This window comes from Crassostrea angulata, chromosome 9 (assembly GCF_025612915.1).
Source record: "Crassostrea angulata isolate pt1a10 chromosome 9, ASM2561291v2, whole genome shotgun sequence".
In the NCBI taxonomy this organism is placed as follows: Eukaryota; Metazoa; Mollusca; class Bivalvia; order Ostreida; family Ostreidae; genus Magallana; species Magallana angulata.
The window spans coordinates 15,776,659-15,803,125 of NC_069119.1; the positions used below are offsets into that span (position 1 = coordinate 15,776,659).

Sequence of the window (26,467 nt, forward strand, 5' to 3'; positions counted from 1 at the left end):
GAAACGCGAGATTTTATGACATGTAAACATTTTGTTTCAAAAAGTGAAATGTCTTCACAACCAGAACAATGTCGGAATCTTTGCTGGTTACTTTGGAAAATGTGAAATGGAGCCTGAACTAATCTTATGTATATATTTACACTCACTATTTGCTAATTTTCCACTTTAAAGTTTGCAACGTGATTTGTAAATATACAATTTTGAAAACGATGCCATATAAATCAAGATATACGATTCACTTACCTAAACATCGTATATCACTATTTGTTTCATATTTTTGCAATAAAGATTTACTTGTCTACCATATTATTTCTTCGAACAATGAAACAAGGGTAATTAAAAAAACACCCAAACCTCCAAAAAACAAACACATCTATTGTGATGAGCTGACTTACTTTTTTTTTTAAATATAAGCTTGGTCTTCTAATCAACTAACAAGTTAAAAAAGTCGTATACATGTATGCGCTTAGGTTGGTTATTTATTTTTGATTTTGGTTGCTCCTTTTATGAATAGAAGTTTATTGATTTATTTATCTAGTTATTTATCATATCATTAGTCATCTTATGAATTGATTAGATGTTTTAGAGAATAATGAATTTACCTGCGTACCTTTTTAAAAAAATGTGTTCGTAAACTTTGGACTATATATGATATGGGCGCCTTAGATGGCCCCCTAAAATGAACATCGTCGTATTACTTCAATTCTTTTTTTTTCTTTGTACAGATATATATGTGATGTTTAAACATAATGTTCATTTTGATTCAAGTGCTCACATTAAAGATATATGACATCGTAAAGACAACCTTTTCCCGCCATTTTTGCACTTTTAGCATAAAACAGCTTGTTTTCAAGCAGTTTTCTTTTCAGAAAACATAGAGCGCATGCTTGAACAAACAAAATATTTTAATCAGAGATATATATATATATAGCCAAGACTAATAAGTAACAAAAAATATCTTTGTTCAAGCATGCGCTCTATATTTCCCATTCGTAAACGGAGAAGAAAAATATCAATTTTTGACCGATTTTGATTGAATTGTAGTAATAGCGTTACTTCTGACGTCATATACTGCAAGTGAGTGCAAATAAATCAAATGAATAGGTAAAAAATATATTTTAAATCAACTCTTCTAAAAAATAACATAACATTTACTGTACCCGAAACACTTTAAAAAATTGCGAATTATGGGGGCCAAATTTAAATCATATTATCTATAGTTCTTAAAAAAGAAAAGCAGAATCGTAATTTTCAATCATTTTGATAAGGAAATATATGAGCGATTGTGTATTTTTAAATGTTGTTTTTACTTTTAAATTACCGTAAAAATATGTTCATGTAGTCATCTTTAGTTTTTGAGATATGGGGCCCTAAAAAATACATTTTCTTTATAATTGGATTTCAAACATCGGGCTCGAAAACAACAAAGGCCCCTACCCTGCATGGGGGCTAAAATTTTCAGTGTCATCTACTAGTGGTATAACACTATCATTGTGAAAATATGGTTAAGTGGTCATCTCTGAAATATGAGATTCGGATCCCCACTTATAGAACACTATTCAATCATTGAAATGGGGTTTTAAACATCGGGCCCTGAAACATCAATGGCCCCTACCCTGAGGGCTGAAATTTTCAGAGTCATCTACAAGTGGTAAACCACTGCCACTATGAAAATATGGTGATATGGTCATCTCTAGTTTATGAGACATTGGGCCCTTAAGAATAAGCACTATAATAATTATAATAGGATTTTAGAAATCGGGCTCTGAAACATTGGAAACACAATTTCTTTAAAACAGAGGTTTAGCCTGGATGAAATTTTCAAAAACAGACAGACAGTCTGATAGATTTATCAAAAAATTCTTAAAACATTCTCGCTTAGTACAATTTCAGAACACAGAATTATGCATATAAGTGTATAACTTGTAAAACCAAGTATTTTTTTTCAATTAATTACCTACATTAAGTTTTATGTGTAATTCCATTACACACATGTTCAATTTTCAGCATAGTCTATAAAAATAATAAATCGGCAAAACGAAACTTAGCCTTTATAGATGAATGCAGTTGTACATGTATGCAACCTGGGAGTGTAGAAACATTAATTTTAATCCTTACTGGATTTCCATCAATATTTTTTATAAAATCTGAACCAAAAACGTGAGGGAGAAACCCTACTATGGGGGAAGAGCTACTATATAGTAGCTTTTCCCCCAGGGGGAAAGGCTACTATATAGTAGGTTTTCCGGGGGGAGAAGCTACTACGGGGGAAAAACTGCTATACAACACCGGAACCTGTGGGTCAGCAGACCAAGGCTGCTCCCATTGCTCCACATAAAAAGAGATGCATTGTGACAATAGATGTACAAACAGTTTTCACAGTGTGTTGAAATCGCCATGTTGTGACGTACTGTCTAAGAAAGTAAACGTCACAAGGTTTCGAGGACCCTTAAAATAGACGAATGAATTTTTTTGACGATTTTGCACCGTTTCTCAGACACAATTTTGTTTTTGTTAGAATACTGATTAGGCGTCAAGACATAAAAAAAAGAGCTTAGATGCCAAGGGAAAATACTCTAGCTCTTCCGCACGCCTTACGTAATTATGTTTTTCTGACGTTTACGCCGGTGCTTTGCTTGTGTCGTTGGCACTATTCATGAAATTATAAAAAAAAAAAAAAATTGTAAGCCTATATGAAGAAGGAACCAAATTTAATATTTTATGGATTTTTTCCCTTCTAAGTAGAAAAACGTAGAAAAACAATTCATATCTGAAAGGTTTTTTTTTTTTGTTTTTTTTTTGTAAATCTGATGGTTAATTTGTTGACTATACAGCCTCCTTAATCTCTCACTCGAGCTGGTTACATTAAAATTGTTCCATACTTACCGAAAATATTGATAACAGATATATCTCAAAATTGAAATTCTTAGCAATCCATTGGGTAACATTTGTCTTGTTTTTCTGTATGTTTGTTTGTTTGTTTTTTGGCGTTGGTACACGAGCTTTTTTGATAACCCTTTCCGTTTAATGGGACAAGCTGGTGTTTCGTTGATAGTTTTGTATGCAAACTTATAATGTGATTATGTAATTACTATGTAAACATTTGACAAGCATGTGGGCAGCTTTTTATTATTCTTTCAATGTACTACTCTGATTTATTATCTTTTTCTGAAAGTGGAAAATAACTTCTGCTTAAAAGCATTCTTGAACTATGTTTTTTCTGATTTTAAGGCTTACTTCAAAATATAGCTAATTTGCGGGGGGAAAAAAAAGTTAAAAACCAACAGAGAACTCTCTCTCTCTCTCTCTCTCTCTCTCTCTCTCTCTCTCTCTCTCTCTCTCTCTCTCTCTCTCTCTCTCTCTCTCTCTCTCTCTCTCTCTCTCTCTCTCTCTCTCTTCACCTCTCTTTTCCTTTCTCTCTCCTCACAAATGCTTGGCTTGGGGTAAAATGCTGACGATGGACCCTCCACTTTGGAAGGTCCAATGTGGAAGGGGTGGAGCTTGGAGTGTCAATCTTAATTCAGAGTCCGTTTGATCTGTCATTCCAATTCATCATGCACCTAATAGCTAAAAACATATGGGTAGTTTATTAGAAATTTAAAAAAAGGGGGGGGGGGGTCCTAACATTTAATGATTTTGGCAACTTCAAATGAACTTTATCAGGATACATAAATTAATCTATGTTTGTGTAACAATTATTCTGAGTCCAGTGAAACTGGGAACAGGAAGTTAACTCACCTCAATGTTGAGAGATTTATTTGTTTCCCTGAGTAACAAATGTTAATAAATTAATAGATCTAAAAGAACATTATCCATTAAATTCCTGGTTGATCATGTTGACGATTTTTGTCAAAGTCTCTTCTGAATTATGAACCTGTTCTTCTCCAAGTAATTCGTTAAATATATAGCCCGAAATACGGTTCAGACGGCTGCTTGTTTCGATTAAATTAGGGTTAACTTAATCTCCTGCTTGCTTCTATTTTTCATTTTGGACTATATCACTAAAGTTTAACAGGTTTGTGGTGTGTTTCCGCTAGTAATGGAACAATTGTACAACCAGTAAATGCACCCATCCCCCATGGATACACATAGAGCGTGCAGGGGAATAGGAATTAACGAAATATTTTAATTCAAATGCTTTTTAACAAGTTAAATATTTGGTCTCTTCAATTACATGTTTATTTCTGAATAATGCATTTCCCAGCACGATATTTTCATTTCCCGAGGGGATGCTCCGCTTTGCGGTGCCCTTTTTTATTTGACAGTAGCTACTTATGTTGGAACATAGTTTTGAAATTTTGGATTTACTAGGAATGCTATTCTTAAAAATGTTCCTCCATGGATTCCCAATTAATTTTCCCATTATTAATTTCAACAATTACACAGATATGAAATCCATTTTTTTTCATGATATTCATTGTATATAATGAGCAAATTTGAATTGGGGGAGGAGAGTTTTATGTGCCTGTGTTTAAAAGTCATATAAATAAAACAATGTTGTGGCCATTCTGTTTCTGATAACATAATTGGAATGACAGATCAAACGGACTCTTAATTAAGATTGACACACCAAGCTCCACCCCCTCCACTATGGACCCTCCAAAATGGAGGGTCCATCGTCAGCATTTTACCCCAAGCCCAAATGCTTGAAATATTTGCTCCTAAAATTACACAAGAAGACAGACTAAGACGAAACAAAAAAGAAAGCAAAAGATTTATTTACAGACTACCGCGAAAAAACCACGCCAAGTGAAAAACATGTGTACATAGAAAGATCTTATTAAGAATTGATGGTTCCCAGGGATTTTAATATGTGATGTGGGTTGGCTTTAATATATATATATTTTGTCGGTAAATAAGTAAATACTGATAACACTACTCAAAAGTAAAACGGGCACCTGCTAAGTCAATATTTATTTAGTGGAATTTCTACCGACACGGTCATTATAATTGCAAGTCTGTCCCTTATCAGTCAAATAAATCATGAAGCAGAGGAAATATAAATGACCAAAAAATGTCGCCGACTTAATCGGAATTTGAAAAACATTTAACACAGATCCAAAGAGTAAATTTTGGCTGGCGGGAGAACAGTCCTTGGGGAAAAGCGTTTTACTTATTATAAGCCTCCACCCTTACTTGATAAAAGAAGGGGAACCGGGATTGAGAGAAAAGGAAAGAGAGAAAGGGCGTTATATCGATTGATCGATAAGACAGAAGAAAAGTTTTCACTGCTGTTAGACCGACAGTTAATTCTAGTCGCTGATTTTAAAACGCCGGGGGTTGCTTTAATGTGCAAAGATTTCCTCGTAGTATATATATAGAGTGGTCAGCGGCTAGGACAGAGTGAGAAGGCAAAGAGGAAGACCCGGAAAAGACTTTGCCCACAGGTAAATATAATTTTTGAATTTCAGCGTCATTTTTAAAAAAAAATTACATGTATGTACATCTGTCTTAAAACATGTCGGAATTTATTTTATCTGAATATAACAATATAATTTTTGTTTACCGCACAAGTCTAAGAAAGGCTTAAAAATCCATACCGAATACTTTTATGGAATATCAATTAAAGAATAATTTAATTTTACTTTTATAAGTAAGAGAAGCAAAACGATAAATACCCATTTTGTAGTCTTAAATCCAGCGTCAAGCAATTTCATTTTTTATTTTCAATTTTCAAATTCATAATTGGTTTTCAAATGTGTAATATTATACATATACATGTAATTGTGGACAGTAGTTAGATTTCACTTTTGCACACTCGCCCATTCTCTATCTCAAGAGTTCTACCTGAACATTTAAGGAACCGTAATTAACACGAAATCCGATTTGAATATCTACATTATACCCCAGAGATAAGATTTCTAAAGCACACGAAGTCGACGGGTAAGGCTTGTTTGTTGGGAGCTTTTATCTCGACTTTTGACGGGAAATACGGTGTATTAAGGGCTACCAAAATATTTATCAATTACACACTTCAAACGCTGTCATCGTGGCATCTTATGGGGACACCAAATATGTCAGACTGTCACCTGAAGGGCCAACTTGATTTCTTGCGCCAAGCTCTTTGCATAAGAGCCTGATTAAATATGCTTTGTTATCAAGAATCAGCTAAAGATATCTTCCGATTCTTGTAAATGATATAAGTTGACATTAAACACTTGTATAGTTTTTACATATATATTCCAAGAGCTTATTTTCAAAATCAGCTGATGCTATATTACAAGTCTAGGATATTAGTTCAACTGCTGGCATTTAACACTCGTAGATTTTCAAAAATGTCGTCTTGCATTTTTTTTCCATTTCTTTAATTGGTGAGATTGAATCCACAATTTGATATATTTTCTTCTATTCTAAAATCATAAACTACCTATAGAATTCAAAAACCAAGAAGTGTTGGTCACGTGACTTTTGCTTGAGGTCCCGTGTGAAGCTGCGATTGTTCGTATGTATCATATCCTAATTCCGGAAATGCAGGCACGTAGCATTGTTTTTGAAAGTGGGGGGGGGGGTCAGACTCATCCAAAAACAAGCAAAATACAAAATAAAAACCACTTTAATTTCCAAAATCCTGAAAATCCTAATCCGGGGGGAGGGGGGGGGGGCGGGGCAACTCCATTTTAATTTCATTTTTTCTATGTAAAATTAGGAAAAATCTTTTCTGCGCAATAAAGTAGTGGGGCCAGCCCCCCCCCCCCCCTTCCTGCACCCCTCCCCCTCCCCGATGCTACGTGCCTGTAATGTACAGAATCGGGTCTATGTAAAGAAGTTTGACGTTTCAGGCCATTCTTAATAGTCAGAGCTAAAATCTTCGCCCATATATCAATGTTGTCACTGCAATCATACTGTCCCTTAATCGTTTTGATTCATTTTGTTAAGTATAAGTATGTTATTGTTTATTTATTAAAATTGAAATTTTATTGTTAATGTTACAAGTACAAATGTTACAAAGAGGTTCAAAATTAAACAACCTGTATGAAAAAAGTACGAAAAATAATGTATAATTTTGGTTTGAAGTAATGACTATTTGTCTTTATGTATTATATACATACTAGTATAAAGGCACGGATCAGTGATTTTCTACGGATGATTGTTTCCTGAGGAGGGTTGGGTCAAACGGTAAAGAGAATAAATAAATTTAATGAATTTAAAAAAAGTCCAAAAATTTCAGGGGTCGGTCATCTCGACCCCAGTCAAATCTAGCTGCAGAACTTTCTGTAGCTAAGTCAAATCAAGTCGATGCAGGTTAATAAACGGTATGACTAACAATACGAAAGGCAGTTCCTAACACCTGTTTTACCTGGTTTGTCAAGCTGTTTGACAGTTATACCCTTCGATTGCAAGGTGTAACATTCCCCTGTGCACTCATATAAAGAACTTTTCTGCTGTTATATCGATTATTACCGAAGAAATCTAAATCAAAACCTCAAGTTTGATTTTTTCCTCAAGGGTGTCCCAAAAGCGCTTTGATGATAGCCAAACATGGCTCGGAAAAATATTTTAATTTCCCCGAGAAAATATTTAATATAACTAAATATACAAGTGAACGGAGGGGGGAAATATACACAACGCGCACGGTCATAATTTATCGTTGTTAATATTAAGGAGGCTTTATACAGATGTTCCGGATTAAACTTTCCACAGTAACTGGAAATTTACGAGCACCATGTAACCGTTTGCTTCAATGGGAAATAAAGCATATTGTAAATCTCTCCAGAGCAAACAATTGAAAAGGGTTGATCCAAAACTTTGATTAAATACGTCCCAAATCAATTTGTCCTCACTCTCAGCTCAAATATTTAAAGTATGTTTAATACTTTTAATTTTGTTACGCTGTTTTTGAATGGTCAGAGAGTGCTTTCCGCACGGGCTGTGAAAAATATGAAAATTTGGTCATTGAAATGGGGCTTAATGGTAATAATATAAAAAGATATCTTATCAAACTGGCGGGTCATAGTGGATATTGTGTGTAGTGTTAAGACCTTTCATTAATTCAAAAACAGTCAATATTAACCCCCCCCCCCCCCCCCCGTAATGACGAGTAGCTTTGATGGCGAAGTAATGAAATGAACTGTTGCTTAGATGCCCCCCCCCCCCAACGTTTTTGTTTTTTCCCTATAATGCGAACCTCTCGCCACTTCAAGAGTGTGTGTTTTCTACTCGAAAGCACTTTCCCTTCCGCATTTTCTCTGGATCCATAGCGGGAAATCTGTTCTCGGGGATTACAAAGGCTAAAAATTTTCATTAAACCTCGAGATAGCTTTTAATGGCCAGAAACATGCATTGTGCTTCGATAGCTGATATCGTAGGACTCATTCAGACTGGTGTCAGATCGATTTCTCGAGTGGACAATTCCTGTGGTCAGAAAGAGTAAAAAATACCATCCTGATAGTGTCTTTCTGAATGCAGATTAAGAAGAAAACGCGACCATGAAACACATGCTCTAGATCTTTAATTGTCATAACTTTTCAATGAAGATTAATTTGACCTTGAACAATGACGATAACCTTGACCTTGAACTGTTACACATTGCTGTCTCGCTGGTTTTCAATTTATCTGTTTAAAACTAATATAAGTTTTTATTTGTAAGCGCAAAGGACACAAAGTCGAAAATCGAAATCATCCATAATTTAGTCTCTCTCTCTCTCTCTCTCTCTCTCTCTCTCTCTCTCTCTCTCTCTCTCTCTCTCTCTCTCTCTCTGATCCGACCACTAGCATACGTAACTCGTTACACGATTATATATAAATATAATAAATAAATAACAGCTAATCAGCAAATTTTAATCCTGTTTGTGGAATAGGCGTCCCAAGTAAATAGTATTTAAGTCGTTAGTGAAGAGATAATTGGTGGTACATTCCAAAATCAATAACTGAAGAAATGTGAAGTCGGGGCCTAATATTCAAATTTAATCTCCTGAATAATGATGCTGACCTTTCCGCCTTGAATTCTATCAATTACTCCTCAAATTTTTGTAATTTTTTTTAATCCTATAAACTACTGTTAAAGATTTCACCAATATGATTTTATAAATGTGCACGAGGTATGTTGACAAATAATTACCTCTTTCTTGATAATTTTGAATTTTTTTAACAATAGACCATTGTTCATGTAAAAAATAACTTTTTCGCTGAAAAAAGATTGTGCCATGTCCGATACATAACCTAAATAAATTATACATGTATATCCTACAATGCAATAATAATATTTATCATGCCGAGATATTTTAGCTTGAATTGTATATTGCATGACTACGGCAAATTGTTTCTTTCTTCATATAATACTTTTATACATGGGGTTTCTGTCGTTTGTGTTCGATGAGTAACACATTTCTGAATTCAATTTCCCTTATTTTATCAAACAAAAACTCATTCTTTTAGGTATACAATCTCAAAAATAAGAAAAAAATCATGCAAGTTTTACACATGGAAGAAAAAAAAAAGAACAAACCGGAATTCGTCGCATGTCATCCAATTTCTAACCTATTTGATAATTGAATGCGAAGAACTAGAGAGAAAAAGAAGAATGCCCACGGCATCATCGAATGACCGATGTTTTAATTTGTGGAAAAAAAAGAGTAGCCGATATTATTCTCGAACACCGGGAGGAAAATCTCTAGGGTGAAATAACGGTCATTTCTGTACAAGGTTTTAATAAGATATAGGAGTCCATTATTTCTTGTAATGTCTTTTTTTCTTAGATTCCGTTATATTCATCTGAATGGTGTTGCGAGGCATGTTTCAATGAAGATAGTCCGTTGACGCGTATGAATACAAAGCGGCACAAACCGCTGCTATATTGACTATATAGTATGTCCCAAGTTATTGTTTACCTCACATTTAAAACTTTTTGAATAAAACTACATATACTTGTGAAAGAAGTACAGTTGAAATCTATGTAAGGGGATATATCCAAGGTATCTTCATTGAAACATTATAATTTTGCAATCTGAAAAATTCGCATGAACGAAAACGGATTTCTTACGGAGATTTATGATTGGCAAACGTTGATATCGTTTCTCCACTCGGAAGTCACTCTAAATACCTGGCACAATTTAATTTTTCAACGTAATCATCCGGGTACGAGTAATTAAGCAAAAAGTAAAATTGAGAAGATCCTTGGACAAAGCATACTATTTTACCAATCTTTACTCGAAAAAAATAATTCTTTGCAGTAAGATGCTATGGTCTCAAAATAATTCATTTGCTAATGTCAGACTTCAACGAAGGGGCCTCGACACCCTTAACCTTTTTATGATATTGCTATTTCAACTCATTGTTAAATTGTTTACATCGCCAAACTTTAATGTCTCTCTCTAAAGCGAAATGGACAAAACGGTGATAATATACCAAGTTAACCCACAGGTCCATAATTCGAATACAGAAGGGAGTTTAGATATTAGGAATAGTGACCGCCCCCCCCCCCCCCAAAAAAAAAAAATAAATAATAATACACCATTCTCTGTCATTTTTAAGTCTAACGCTTGCTAAAATTCAATATCTCTAATGAATACTTTTATCGAAACTCGAAGATTGAGCTTTCAGGCAAAACTTTTATCCAAAGGTGTGGAGGAACCTTTATTTGAAACCCCCCCCCCCCCCCAAATTTTGACTTGGTCATGTGAAATATGTCGTACTATGAATGTGTAAGAAGCACTAAAACACAACAACACTCGATATCTGTAGATGTCGGATTTGAAAGATTCACGGTTAAAACTTAAGATTAAAAAAGGACGATGAATACATTTTCTAAATGGTAAACAGAGAATTTTGAGTTCTCTGAAGATTGCGCAACAACTATTGATTGAACAGTGTTCAATCGCATATACCTAATTCATTTTATCTCCTTTACTTAGATTAATTTAAAGTCTAATATTATGGTATTATTACAGATAGATATACGTAAAAGTTTCCATTATTTTGATAAGACACCATGATAGCTCATCGGTAAGGCGTCGGAGGTGGAAGGGGGGGGGGTTAAAATTTACAAACCGTTTATTTTAAATGTTTGTATGTCCGTCCGTCTCTTTGTTAGTATAATTCTTATTTAATGGGCATCAACTTTACACATTGATCTTTTCTTTTTCTTTGAACATTGAAAAATTGCATCTTGTGTTGATTCAACCCAAAGCTCCTATATACTTTCATCGCGAATGATCAAAAAAGAAAACAACAACATTGAAATAAATCAGTGTAGAAAATAAATTCTTAGATAATTCCATTGTTTATGATCACCGCGTGCCATGTGTGGAATGCGAGGCGAGATATAGTGATCCGTTTCTGTCCTCTCTGAGCGTGTAAATTGGTTTATAACTCAACCAAATGATGTTTAGCTACGCATTAACATCTGGCCCCACTTCCTGGTATACGCGATAGAGGGGAGTAAGATATGTGGAAATACGGCGACTGTTAGATACAAATAGAGCCAAGAGGGTGAGATTTATGAATGAGTTGGATATACACACATGTAGCGACAACTCATTTTGAGGTCTCGGGTTTTTACGCTGGCATGCTTCAAAAGATATGGAATGAGAATTTTTCATTTAACGATTTTGTTATTCGACCATGCATTAGTAAATTTGGTTGCCATTTATTATTCCGTTCCGTTCCATTGAGATGGAATTACATGCTAATTAAAAGTCATTCTTGAAAACGTGTCGATTTTTACAAATATTTTTGAGAGAAAATATTCGCCTTCGAAAATTGTGATGTAATAATTTATTATACTAAAGTCCTTCGTAATTTTAAGGAATTCCGTTCAATTCACTTTCATTATTCTAAAATATGTGTGAATATATCTTTTCAATATTAATATTTAAAGTTTAAAGTCAGCTCATATCGAGAGAATGCGTTTGATGGGTCGATATAGTCATTGTGAAAGCAAGATAAGGTAGTTAAAAGTGGATTTTTAGGTGTTTCAAAATTAAAATGAAATCGCGATCGAAGGTGGAACCCAGCAATATCTAAAGCGCTATTTTGATTCGAAAGATTTAATACATTATATCACTTAAATTCTCAATGAGTAACATAGACATTAAGGAACTGTTTATGTAACACAAATTTATAATGCAATTTTCAATTTTTTTTCCATGTTTTTTTTTTTTTATATGAAGGATATTTCCTTCTGTTTCTACAGCTGTTTTTATGATTTGCCCGTATGGTGCAGTGGTGTGAATTCTCTAAACTTTAGACGTTGGTTCGATTCACGTATGTACTTAAAGTCTAAAATCTATATTGTCAATGCATTGAATCATAAACTTTTTTTCTTCGAAAAGAAAAATAAAATATCTCTAGTAAATGTTGTGAAAAGTTAGGAAGAGAACGGCTTCAAAACGATATGGCGGAAGAACTAGACAATGCTCGTATTTCATACAGATAATGCATTGCAAACAAAAGTTATGGCATTCTTTGGATTCCACGTATGAAATTCAAATCCAATAAAATTACGCAATATTTGTATGAACGGAAGTCAACAGATGGCCAAGAGTATATCCTAAATCATGGATTTGATTCATCCGGGTTACACAAGCGTGTCAAGGGTTTCCTGAAAAAAAAAATAACTTTGTGGGCTGAAAAAGCCTTCCTCCGTTTTGCATGAATACCACTTAGTTTTTCTATTGCACGTGTATAATGTAGCTATTTATGACTTAAAGGGCAACTTTGTCAAAAAGTTCCGGTTACACAAGAATAAAACATATGAAAGCAATTCAAAAACTCCTTTATATTTATGAAACATCCTCTAGTTTCCATTATCTCAAGAAGGAGGTGAAAGCAACTCGTAATTATTTGTTTCTAATAATAGACACATTTTAAATTTTTCATTTCAGTTTTTTTGGTTTTTTTGTTCGGTATCCTTGAATTCTTTATTTTAAAATATTTATGAAAATGGAAGCAAGCGATATACCATTATTAAAAACCATAGTGTAAGCAAAAAAAAAAAAAATATACGTTCTGACAATTTTAATATATCATTTTATCTGTATAATCATCCGACATTTTCATTTTATGAAACCTGATAAAATAGGTTTTGTCTTGACTTATGGACCCCTCCCCCCCCCCCCCCCCAAAAAAAAAAATTAAATAAAAAATTAATAGATAAATAGAATTTAGAAAAAACCTGACTGGTCCCGCATTCTTCTACTCTGGATAAGATATGGCCTGATTTACAAAGAATAAATCGTTTTTAAGCAAATAAAAATCATACAAGTACCACTCCAGGTTCGCACTCTTTTGTCATCAAAAGCCAGATCCTACGCTGAATCTCTTAGAAATTACTGTTGATGATACTTAAGAGACAATGTCAGTAAGCATCGAGCTTCGCATGGAAAGTGAAAATTTTAAAAATCATTTAAAACCATACTAAGTTATCAAAGGAGAAGCAAATAACAAATTTTTAGCAAACTTTGAGTGATATTTTTTTTTGCTTGGTTTCCATGACAACAAAACAAATGTTTTGTTCCATATTGTCTATTAGTGAACAAAATCCTTGAAAAATAGAGATCTAAATATACAAAATGGGCCACTTCAGAGTTAAAAATATACCTTTTTAATAGTTTACCTAAAAAGACAGTCATTTGTATAATATAATTTGGATGGAATTATTATTCAATGAAATGACATCATAGTTGCTATGACAACCAGAAGAAGATATGTTTTACTAGATACAGTATTGTCATAAAACAAAGCCATTTTAAACCCTTTTTTTTTAAAAAAGCAACGACCTCTGCAAAAATAAATTATATCAGCATAATGACAGTGGTCAATATTATGTACATAATCAATAAATTTGAGTAGTTGGTTTTCCTAATTTTTTTGGCAGAATGATGAATATTTGCAATTTTCCACCATTTTTATTTCAGTTGGCCCTCTACATAGCCTATAAAAATTATGTATTAGTAAAAGTAAATATAAACTAAACATTCAATATGACTTGATTGTTAAGTTTTTACTTTTTAATGCTTTTTCTTTGTGCTTTAGGTCCATAGCAACGCAATTTTGTCCATAGCAACATCTTTTTGACACATCAAGTCATTAATTTATTTACGTTTATTTAACTGCATGTATGTAGATTATTTATATATATATTTTTTAAATATTATGAGAAGAACATTTTATTATCATATTTTTCTTTTTATTCAATTAAATAATTCCCATAGCAACATAATTTTAACCATAGCAACACATTTTTTGACACAGAAATCAGACCTAGAATATGTTTTTAATGACTGTATGTAGCTATATTTGATATTTTAAAAACATCATTATTTCTTTCCAATCACTTCCATTTTCTTTAGTTTTTCTAAATCATGTCCATAGCAACATTATGTTCTCCCTAGCAACACATTTTTGCCATACAAATCAGACTCGAGATAGGTTTTATAAGCCTTCACACACTTTATAAGTTACAATTATGAAATGTTTAAATTTTAAAACTCATAAAAACTTTACCAAAATAATAAAAAACACATTATGAAAAGGATTTGTATGGCAACACTTATCTTTGTGTGTGTATATATATATATATATAGAGAGAGAGAGAGAGAGAGAGAGAGAGAGAGAGAGAGAGAGAGAAGGACACACTTTGACGGAGATACAAACTTTATAATTTTGATAAATTTAATCAGTGTTTTTAACAGAAAAAAACCATTATACATAGCGGTAATTTTTCAATTGTTTGAATTTGTTTTCTTGTTAAGCAAAATTAACAGCAGAATATACTCTACCTTACTAATTTAATTGAAATGCAATTTTAACCATACAAATTTGTTTAAGGTAAAGTTTTGACTTGGTTACATAAAAAGTTATTTAAATATTTCTTGCTTCTAACAGAAGGACATCATACATGTATATAAAAATTGTTCATTGCCTAAATTTGTTTTTCCTAATTTTTTTTAACAAAATTACAACCCCCGTTTATGACATCTACAATGACTAACCTCAACAGTTCAAAGTGAAGAGTTTCAGTTGAAAATATACATGATGCGTTCACATAGCACACAAACAATACTACATATTACAAGTGGCCCATGGTTCTTATCGGTCACCTGAGTACCTGCAGTGTGGCTCTTTCATTGTATATTCATGTGCATTATAATTATAGGGCTATTATGAAATCATTTTTATTATTCCGGGATAGTTTAATCCAATAAACTTTCAAAATTCTAAAAAAATTATTAAAACGTCATAGCATAACATACAGTGACATAATTGAACAAATCTTAAGAACAAAAAAATAAATGGGCAAAAATTACACCACCCTACCCAATACATAACTATTAGAGACCTGTCCTTACAAGAAAACTCCTGATCCAGGGGCCATGAAATTCATAACTTTGAAAGAGGCATTCTTCCTTATCATAACTATATACTTATTTCATCGGATTAATACCCAGGAGCATAGGAGAACTACTGCATTTAGAGCCCCACCCTAAAACCAGAACACCTCACCCAGGGCCATGAACTTCCCAATTTTGGAAGAGGCACTCTTCCTCATCATAAATATATACCTGGTATGTACTTCAGTACATATATTAACTTTGGTTTAAATTGGTTCAGTGGTTTCAAAAAAGAAGCTAAAAATGTTCAAAAGTTTACAACCAATGTACAACGAATGATGACGGACAAATACAGATAGCTGCAGCAATAGGTCACCTGAGTGACTCGGGTGGTCTAAAAATAGTGAATCAGAAGTTCTAATAAAATGCTAAAGTGGCCAAGCTTCTAAAATTGTCCAAATCATTTTCAGCTTCTAGGTCCTTTTCTTCAACCATCTGATCACAACAGAAATCCTCCTCCTTTTTAAGTCCAATCTGCAGAAATAGCTGGAAACTTGATTTCCTGAAAGGAACTCATCAATTCTGAAAATGCGCTTTCCTTCTGCATTTCTCACTCTTCTCATCTCGGAGGCTACATCTTCTGGGTCAAGTTTATGACCACTGCTTTCTACAACCTCAAACTTTCAAGAAAGATTTTTGAGATTCAGTGAATCACTTAAACTTGCATTAATATTTTGACTTCAAAGCCCATCCTTTGTGAAGAACTTCAGCAGAACCAACTGGATATGTGTCTACTTCATTTTCCCCTTGTGTATTCTCCTTATCTGATTCCATCCTTTTTATAAGATGTTTTCTACAATTGGAACACACTCCTGTAAAAGTTGAAAAACTATTACAGTAAATGATGGAGAAACAAATTCAAACAAGAGGCCCAGAAGCCACATCACTAATCTGAGCAACAATAGCTCATCAAATTAACTTCATGGTATCAGAACAAAATATCTAAAATAACAATTAAGAGTATACCTTGTTTAAAAAAATCTTTAAAATTTACTGCACATATTCCTATGTTAAAAATCAAATCCCTTTTTAAAAGACTTTTCAAAAGATTTTTTCTACTTATATTCCTTGGTTAAAACTGACCCAGTGGTTCTGGAGAGAAGTCAAAAATGCAAAAAGTTTACAGATGGATGGAAAGACAGACAGACATGTGGATGTAATCAGAAAGTAATCAGAAATGCTCACTTGAGCTTTCAGCTCAGGTGAGATAATAAAAAGCTAATCAATTATTTGATTACTTTCGTTTAATTTTGTGTAACTGTTTGAAGAGCCAACATGGCTGAAAGCGCTCGCAGTAAAGAATTTATTTAATTTGGACTGTAACATCAGTCATTACAAAAACTCAGTGGTCCGAAGACTGCGGCCAGAAATTTTTTTTATTCCTGCCAGTGAAATTAAAAAATTGAAAAGTATGATGGACTTGTAAAAATTTTAAAAGCCAAATGTCTAAAACAATTTGTAATCAATTTTGAATATTACACATATGGATATATGGGGGCAAGTAAATTTTTTTGCAGGCCAATATATTTTGACAGACTACTGGTCCTAGGCTTTATTTATCAACACAGAGAGAGAGAGAGAGAGAGAGAGAGAGAGAGAGAGAGATAATATAGAAATAAAGATTCTGTGTTTTTAATCTCAATGCCATAATAATCAAAATAATTGACAAACCTGAACCAATTCTAATAAGACAATCATAATACTTCTTCAGGAAGAATGACTGCTCTTTTGTTATGGTTCCTTTTGAATTGCTCTTGCTTTGATGATTACATGTCCATCCAAGGGAACACATCATACTTGACCTCCATCCAACACCAAGAACATATCTAAATAAGATGTTAAAATTCATTTGTAAATGTGTTTTCATTACTTAACTAATTTTTTTCACAAATGCCCACTGCATGGTCAAGTAATGATGCAATCAAAAGTTTTTACACATACTTTTGATATAATCAATCTGGCAGGCATATTTTTTTTTAATTCTACATTCCCAGTTATGTCTACTAATGCTTAATTTTTGTTCCACTGACAGTTTTACAATTGTCACTCAATGTAAAAAAAATATGGTCAAAATCTTAAAATTTACTTTGCAATTTCTTATTTCACATTTTTTGACTTAGTATGCATCTGTAGATTTAATGCTGGTAGATTAAGTTTCTTGTGTATGCCAAACTTTTTGATGATCTGAAAGAATCTACCTCTATCTGCATTGTAATAATTGATTGATTCACAGTAATGCACAGAATATATCTTGCAATTAACATCAATATTAAAAAAGAGAAAGATAAGTGAGGAAAGACAGAGAGATGGTTACATAAGGAAATGCTCTTAGTTAAATTCACAAGTACAAGTATTTATGTACACTTCAGTCCATTTATACCTGCACTTATTTTTCCTGATTCAAAACATTAAAAACAAAACAAAGCAAACAACATATGAATTTGTCATTTGCAAGCTAGTGTCTGTCATTGTCAAACTGAAGGCACAGTTACTACAATTAAATTAGATGCTTTGAGATAGAGAGAAAATGATAGAGAGAAAATTCTAATTCACTATTAAGCAAAGGAAATTTCTATGGGTCATTTTTTCTGTTAATTCAGAGATTTACAAGCAACTCTTTCAAAACTAATCACATGTTCTTATTGATAAAGGTGTTTAATTTAAATTCTGCAAGTCTTTGAATTTAATTGTCTGATATTCATAACCATACTATGAAACATGATACATTCATAAGACATGTCACATACCTGTGTTTTGGACAGATGGTAAGTATTTCATCATCTTCACTGAAAAAACCTCCCCTTATTTTCAATAATTCTGATTCTGATTTTATACTTCTTCAAATTGAAAACTGTCGGAGGTGTGCATCTATGGAAAGATTACAACATGTCATAGGAATAATATGTCTTGGCCAGGTCTTTTTGTATATCCACAGGTATCATTCGGTGTGAAAAAGCTAAGCTACAGACAAACTGATTTCCATCTAAAAGAGAACAAGATATCTTATTAATATAAAAGCTTGTTAATGAACTGATATTGAGCATTCATGTATTTCCAAAACAAACATACATGTACTACATCTGAGAATCTAACTATGATAGTGTAATCTTATCATCATGGAGGCTTGATTTGGAATTAAAAATTGAAAATTAAAATTGCCCATTAAAAGAGAATGTATAATAAACATTCTGTCTTTTCATATGTTTAGTGGGGGGGGGGGGGGGAGGAGAGAGAGAGATAGGGGTGGGGGTTATGTATTTTTCATATAAATTTGCATTAATTCATGAATGCTTTACATCATTACTGGTAACTTATTTGAAATCCATCCAACATACTGACAAAAATACACATATTTTCAAAAGATGCTGTCATATCTCCGCAACTTCAAGCGGATGACAATTAAAACAATTAAGACAAAGTTCATGAGTCATTACAATTCTTTCTAAAAATCTATGTAAAATTGGCAAAGAGTGTATTTTTATTTTAGAAATTAACAATTTAATTGAAATTATTCTAAACTCATCACATATGTTGACGGAACAACACTTACATTTACAAGTTGAATCGGATGTCATTCCTCTGCAATTTTAAACAAACATCAAGCAACCACAACTCCCTGTAAAATCAATCAAAAAGTCACAAATTTTTTATCCGTTTATGAAGCAATATAGATGTTTTACATTAAATATTTTTGGCATAGATCAGACATATTTATAAAATATCACCTACCATTACAAGTTGCTGTAAGTCCTCTGCAAAATCAAGCAGACTACAACCAACTGAGCAGACAGCATGTTTGGTTTCCACTTCCTGTTAGTTTAATTAAACCTCCGCCGCAGAAGAGTTCCATAAAGGGGGGTAATATTACATATTCAAAATCAAAGTTTGGCTACTTTGCTTTTAATGTTATTTCTTTTATACACATTGACTACCGTTTTTCACTGATAAATCTTATAAACCAATGTAAGAATTTTTTATCTAATATAGAATCAAAACAAATTCAGGTTGCTTTTTAGAGAAATTAATTTTTAAAAATACTTTAAATTTTACAATGAAAAATGTTAAAAAAGCAATTTGGGAAATAATACTTTGACATTCTGATTTCCAAATAAATGCAAAATTTAGTGTTATCAATTTTTTTCAAATTTAACAAAATTTTATGTTGATATGCATTGTTATTTTTACAAATTTGATGATTTGTTGGTATTTTAGTGTTTTTGTCTATTTTTGGTTGTTGCCATGGAAACAATGACCCTGTGGCCAAAAATACCACATTTCTAAAATACCGCTTACCTGTATTAATCAACATAACAATATCAAGGAAAAATAATTTTTTACACTTTCCACTTATAATATGGACAAAGCTCAATGATTACTGACATTGTCTCTTAAATAACCGGGTTCTCTTTTCATGCAGTTTTCCTTAAAAGAAGTATCCAGTTTCCTTTGTCTGGCTTCATGCAAACAAGACTTTTATTTCTTGATTGACAGACAATTTGGATTTATTTGATTAGCGTTGGTCTGGCGAAATCACTCTGATTCTCAATTGCGAAATTTTTTTTATAAAAAAACCCCAAAATCTACCAATTATTTTAACTGAGTTATTCGACCACTCTATATCGTGCTTGACTCTGATTTGGCTTCGAGAATATCAGCTCCTATCAGAGGTTTCATCCGTCAAATGTGCTCCACGTGAATTTTCAATGTGATCAGTTAAGTTAAAACTTATTTTGAAGGAAAACAATTGATGAACAATATTCAAGTAATACACATTTACATTCATGTGAAAAAGAAGAAATGGACTTGGGCTTTAAATTGACTCTCTCTCTTCTTTTTTTTGCATAATTGTTTATAATTGCTATTGAATTTTGACATTACCAATATTTATTTATTATTATTAAGTAAGAAGAAGAAAAGTACATGATTATTTACAGCACTTAAAGCTCTGGGCAAACAAATTTATCTTCGTCGAAGGTTTATACGTCCGGTGCGATATTCAACTGAAATTGTCCATACTTCTGGTATTGAGGAAAAGTCTTGTCGACCTTGGCTATGAAATGTGTGTTTCTACGAGACAAACACATGTAAAGTACTTTATACATGGGTTACAAATCAGCACAATTTAAAGCTTTATCCTCATGGATATATAAACACATCGGGTGCGACATCCAAATTTATGTACTTCCGGTAGTGCAGAAAAGAAATGTCGTTTTCGGCTTTGAAATATGTGTTTTAGGAGACAAACACATGTTAAGTAAATTTCTTTTGTAGAATAAATTGGATGAAAAAACTAAAAAGCTCTTACGTAATGCTGAACTAATACATTACAATGTTGAATTTTGTAGAAAAAAAACACCTGACAAATGTACGGCTTTAAATCATGACATATTCTTTATAACTGTTACAGTTCATCACAGCATAGAGATATGGTTCGCTTCTGTTTATCTACAGTATTGAACATGTTGCTCGATCAAAAAGCAACAGGCTACTGGTCCCGGGGACATAAAAGTTAGACGAGCCCACGTTTGATTCCAGTCTAACGCGAATTCGCGATTCGCAGATTCGCGAATTTTAACGCGACAAAGACTTTTGTTTAAAGTCAAATTATTTGATATTCCAAATGGTTTTCTTCTTCTGTTATTATTCGTGCGAAAAATAGTAAAGATACTCCTCATGTCATATTAAGAATAATTGTTCAATTTATTTGTTTGTTTTTTAATTTAATTTCATTTTTTATAGATAATTTAAAATTATTAATATTCAACTTTTAATTAGAAAAAGCATTACGGATTACCTTTCCGACACCAACTTTTATTCAAACTGTATAATGATAGAGATATTCAAATGTCACGTTTTGATCTTGCACTTACAGTTTTTCGAACTTAGAATGAACCTTAAATGAAAACATGTACAATTGATTATCGTTACCATTATTCCAAAAGTAAATATTTAAACGGAAATCAAACACAGACTGGTTAATAAAATCTCTAATTTGTTATTTTCATATTCGATTGTTGGATAAATCAAGTGCTTGATTAAGATATAGACAAATGTATCATAATCGATTAATGTGTATCGATTATTAGAATTATGAAAACGTGTTTAATAGCATACTGTCAATGTATAATTGTTGATTCAACCGAATTAAAACAATCCAGTTTTTGATATCGAGCCGATTTATTCATTGGTCTAACAGCTTAAGTAGAGTTCTAAGCTTTATAAACAGGTGCGGATCCCAAAATGTTTACGTGGACGGTCTGAAGAAGAATTCTGTTTGCCAGGGTGGGGATGGGACTCAAAAGCATATTTTAAATTGTTCTACTATGTAGATTTAATAAATCTAAATGTCCGAGGGATGGGGAGGGGGGGAGGGGCTTCTGGACCCCTTTTGACTCCTAATAACTAAAGAAATAAGTGCAAATAAACAAACGAACCATGTGCATTTGACTTGGGAACATTTCATATGGAAGTCATCTTTTTACTATCTAGTGTCTCTATAATTATTTTGTAATCCATTGAAATTTCAATGCTTTGTCAATGACATTAATACTAACCAATAATTAATCAAAAATTTCTATAGAAACATTTGTTTGATTCCAAATGTAACATAGCACAAAATCAAACCTCCCACCCTACCAAACCCCACTACACCAGCCTACCAAAAAAGAAACCAAATTAATAAAAAAGAGATTAATCAAAATCTGAACAAAACGAAAAAAAAACAAAAGAATATAAGAACGTAAAGGGATCTAAATAGATATTCAACATCTGATGCTTTACATTAACGAAGACAAAAAGTCAGTCGGGGGAAAACTGAATTCAATTTTTCTACAGTCAACTTTCCTTATTACTTCTGTAGCAATATACCTTCATCACCTGCATATGGTGTTTTTGTCTCTCAGTTGATTCGATAGGCAAGGGCATGCTCTTCGTATGAACAGTTTCTAAGGCGAAGCAAGCTACTGACAAACAACTTGATAAAACAGGACTATCAACAGTCTCGCTTGAAGTCATCTTTCCGTAAATTCTATCGTCGAAACAACGACCTTGTCAGCAAATACAATCTTCCACTGGGTCGTATGCTGATTGACGTTTTTCATACTAATTGTTAGACCATAATTAATCACCAAATTGTCTAGGAACTTTTCCGATTTTTTTTCCCGATTACGACACAGAGCACACGGCGGGTGTGACCGGTCAGCAGAGGATGCTCATTCCTCCTGGGCACCTGATCCTACCTCTCTCTATTTGGAGGTCTGTGTTGCTCTGCTTTGAATTTCGTTTTATGGATTTTTGAGATGGTTCACGGTTTGTTATTGTCATTTTTTCATTCAATTGAAATTCTAAAAAATGTTAACAAGTTTCCCCCAATCGCAACTTTTCGGGCCTTTCCGACAAAGCTCGGATAAACACGTGTTTTCCGAACTCTATCGGAAAGGTTCGATAAGTTGCAGTTAGTTTCCAACCCAATACGGTTACTAAAAAAGAAACACAATACACACCAAACAGCAAACGAGAGATTAGATAACATCAACAAAGATGAACATTTCTTATTTTTCTTAATCGTTTCAATTATGATGTTTTGACAGCAACATCTGTTGTTCGCATACATGTAGTTAAATTGATAATGTATGGGCATATGACGTTGACCTGAACATAGGAAGAAAGAATGACGAATGGACTTACTTAGGCTTGTTTGAGTATCAGCTGTCTATTCATAATAAAACAAACCTATATTCAATTGCTTAGGGATTTCTGCTTCGATTCTTCAAAAGATCAAGCTTCTTCATATCATTTAAGAAATTATTTTTAGTAATGACCCCCTCCCATTTCCAATTTAGAAAAATCATTAACAACAGATGACAAAAGCAACTTTGGGATATCTTATCCTTATTTTTCTTTCATTGTTTTCTTTATCACAGCTCTTTGATCCTCGGCAATGGGATTATAAGGAATAATTATTATCAGAAAAAGAGAAAAAGGGGAAAAATGAAGATGGAACATTTTCCAATAGGACGAGACAAGCAGAAAAATTAAGATACAAAACAGAATCCGAGAAGCGGTTCCGGCATTTTTAATCTATCGGCGGATGTTATCGGCAAATTCGACATTCCAGCTTGTCAGAATGCAATTCCAACGACAACTTTAGAAAGACAAAAAAAAAGAATACCGGACGTACAAATTCCCAGCATTGTTGGAGTCAGAGACATATCGAAGAATATTGGCACGTGTAAGAGGGTACTTTTTTGTGATTACTTTCTTTAATTTAAGGTGTCTAAGAACTTGCGCTCGTCAAAGTGCGACGGTACGCGATTGTATTTATGCTCTTCACGTCAAGTGCTCCCTCTCTCTCGCGGTTTTTTCTTAGCTTGTCATTGTGAATTGCAACGCATTTATTGGATTAAGTCTACAAGTTTTGACATTTTTGGTTTTTGTTTTTATAGAAAAACCTGCATAGTGCCATTTTCAATTTTCAGAAGAAGAACCCATTTTCTTGGCTGATAAGAGGAGAAAGAATTTATTGAGTAGTATATACATCAAACACTTCTACAATCGGAGCAGAGTGACAGAACACAGAGAAAGAGAAAAAAGCAACCCCCTTCAGATATACCAGAGTTTGCAGTCTTCTCTAGCTGCCAAGCTCGTCAAAGTGATTTAAGTTCTTAATTCTTTACAGCGACAGAGAGTGAACACATTTATTTTTCTGTGTTTTTTCCTTCTCACTGTGTAAAATTCTACCCCATCTCCCGTGTCCTGTATATTTGCTATTTCATGCTGTTCACCTGAAGAGGAGAGAAAAAAAATGGCAGACAGATCAAAGAATACGGCCTGATAAGGTGATAATTTGTCATTTTGAATGAGGACATTTCCTGGGTGATTCAAGACGAGAACGCTTCCACTTAGCCACAATGAGTTGTCGCTATCAACACATGAGCTACGATGTCCCCCTCTTCAAAGTCCTCACGTGTTCTTTCTGTTATGTGTACATGTTTAAGCCCGAAGCAACCCAACTCCGTTTTGATTTTACAAGAGCTGGACCAGTGTTGAAAGCTGGGCCCGAGGGGAATTTTAAATATTCATATCCACCCGGATTTGTGTACAGGGCCGATTTGGATAATAGTTCCATGGTGACACAGATTTGCGAGCCTCTCAGTGAAAGTGAATGTGAAAAGTGGACGACGTGTTGTCAGACGGCCACCAAATGTTGTCTTCGTCAGCAGAACCTGCCGACTGCGTCACAGAATTGGTCGCACTGTCCGCGGACATGGGATGGGTTCGGTTGCTTTGACGACACCTCGGCCGGAAGTACCGCATATATCTCATGTCCGTCGTACGTCGAGCATGCAAGCGATCAAGGTAATTGTTTTTGTTTCGTGTTTTTTTTTAAGAAGTTTACTTTAACACTTGCTATTTGATGGATTCATTTATTTTCCCTGGAACAAAGACTTGTGATTCAGTTATAGTTCTGAGAAAAAAAATGTAAAACAAACAATTGTGCAGTATACAATAACATGTAAGGTTCGCTCATGTAAACTGTAGGGAAAATACGAATGGATTTGATATTTGATTCTATTTAAATTAAATCTTTATTCACGGGGAGGTAAATTCGTTAGTATGAGGATGCAAACAAAACCAATGAGCGCGCAGATTCCACACATAGCAAATTGTAATCACATGTATAGATAAAAAATTAGATAAATTGTACAACAGATGAAATTCTCTCTCTCTCTCTCTCTCTCTCTCTCTCTCTCCCTCTCTCTCTTTGCATGCAACTGATATGAGATAAAAAGTAAAATAAACTTTGAAAATTATTATCATCTATTTACATGTACGTCTCTCGATTGTAAAGGCAACAAGAGAGAGGGAGGGAGAGAGAGAGAGAGAGAGAGAGAGAGAGAGAGAGAGAGAGAGAGAGAGAGAGAGAGAGAGAGAGAAGGACAAATTGATGCTCTTGCCATTACCGTTTCAGTATCTTAAAAAGGTTTCCTTAATGAGCATTCTAGCTTCGTTTTTCCCATCCATCAAAACAATTTTTTCACGAGATCGTCATTGTATACACGTCTTTCTATTATAAATGCAAATTCTCAGCAGATCTAATAAGCTTGTGTTCGCCATTCAGATTCAATTTCCTTTACAAAACGCGATACACTGTCCTCTGTTTTTAAAAAAAATTACTCTTATCCTTCGTTTTTTTGGTTAAAAAAAGACTTGCATGTCCAACTTGATTTGCGTTGAACTGCTATTAATTGTACGGAGAATATGGTGTAGGGTTACTCTGCGTTTTTACACGTCGATATTAAATCGGACTCTTGGTCACAAACAATTATATTTACATGTTTAAAATTCACACCTTTTTAGCCACAGGTTTTCGCAACTAAAACCGGTGCTATTCTGATTCAGTTACGGATCATACCAGATGGTTTTGATGTCTTGTTTCTGTTAAGAGGGCTAATTGGCCGTGGGCATTTTTTAGACTAAGTCAACCTCCTTTAGAAGAAGAATTCTAGATCTGTGTGAAGATATAAGAAAATAGTCATATTTTAAATCTAAAATGTTTAGATTTTTTCTTATGTTAATAATCGTTTATAGCAAAAGAAACATCTCTAAAATTTTAAGGTAGATCTGATGGGTAAGCCTCCTTAATTTGGTAAGATGGATATACATGTATGTTTGCCAAATTAAGTTCGATCGTATCACATGTTTTTTTTACCCAAGAAAGTATACGCCACCTTGGCATTTAATAAGACCAAATCGAGCCAAAATAGAAATAGTCAAGAAATTCTTAGAAATAGATTTCCTTTAAAAGATAAATTGAAAATGAAAACGCACAAGTAGAAGCTGTAATGGCGTTTATGTTCTGTCTGCTTCTGAATTCGATGATGAAATTGTGTCTGGGAACAAAAAGATTGACAGTTTAATTGGACGATCACGTGCTTAGGATTTATTAAAGACGTCTTAACACGGTAAAAAGGGGGAAACGGATTTGTGTTTAATTCCTGCTTTCTGGATGAAATCGGACGCAATAAGAGATACAAACTGGTCGGGCACTTTCATGAATTACGTCATTTGATTGTTACTTTTAAATCCTATTTTTTTTTAATGTAGAAATGAACATGCAACTGTATTATTATATATAC

The 26,467-nt window shown here is 33.4% G+C and overlaps 1 protein-coding gene and 1 pseudogene across 2 annotated transcripts in view; one reads left to right on the plus strand and one right to left on the minus strand.

Annotated features, from left to right (window-relative positions):
• Positions 1 to 4,994: 4,994 nt before the first annotated feature.
• The window catches only part of LOC128163374 (calcitonin gene-related peptide type 1 receptor-like), a 37,995-nt gene continuing 16,522 nt past the window's right edge, over positions 4,995 to 26,467 (plus strand). Inside the window, exons 1-3 of one of the 2 annotated variants that reach the window (XM_052826954.1) lie at positions 4,995 to 5,387; positions 23,252 to 23,567; positions 23,807 to 24,686. In XM_052826954.1, the coding sequence (XP_052682914.1) occupies positions 24,239 to 24,686 (448 nt within the window). In that variant the 5' untranslated portion in view covers positions 4,995 to 5,387; positions 23,252 to 23,567; positions 23,807 to 24,238. The remainder of the gene's footprint in view (positions 5,388 to 23,251; positions 23,568 to 23,806; positions 24,687 to 26,467) is intronic. The other variant, XM_052826953.1, reaches the window with a different exon arrangement.
• Positions 13,293 to 19,713, minus strand: LOC128163375 (uncharacterized; annotated as a pseudogene).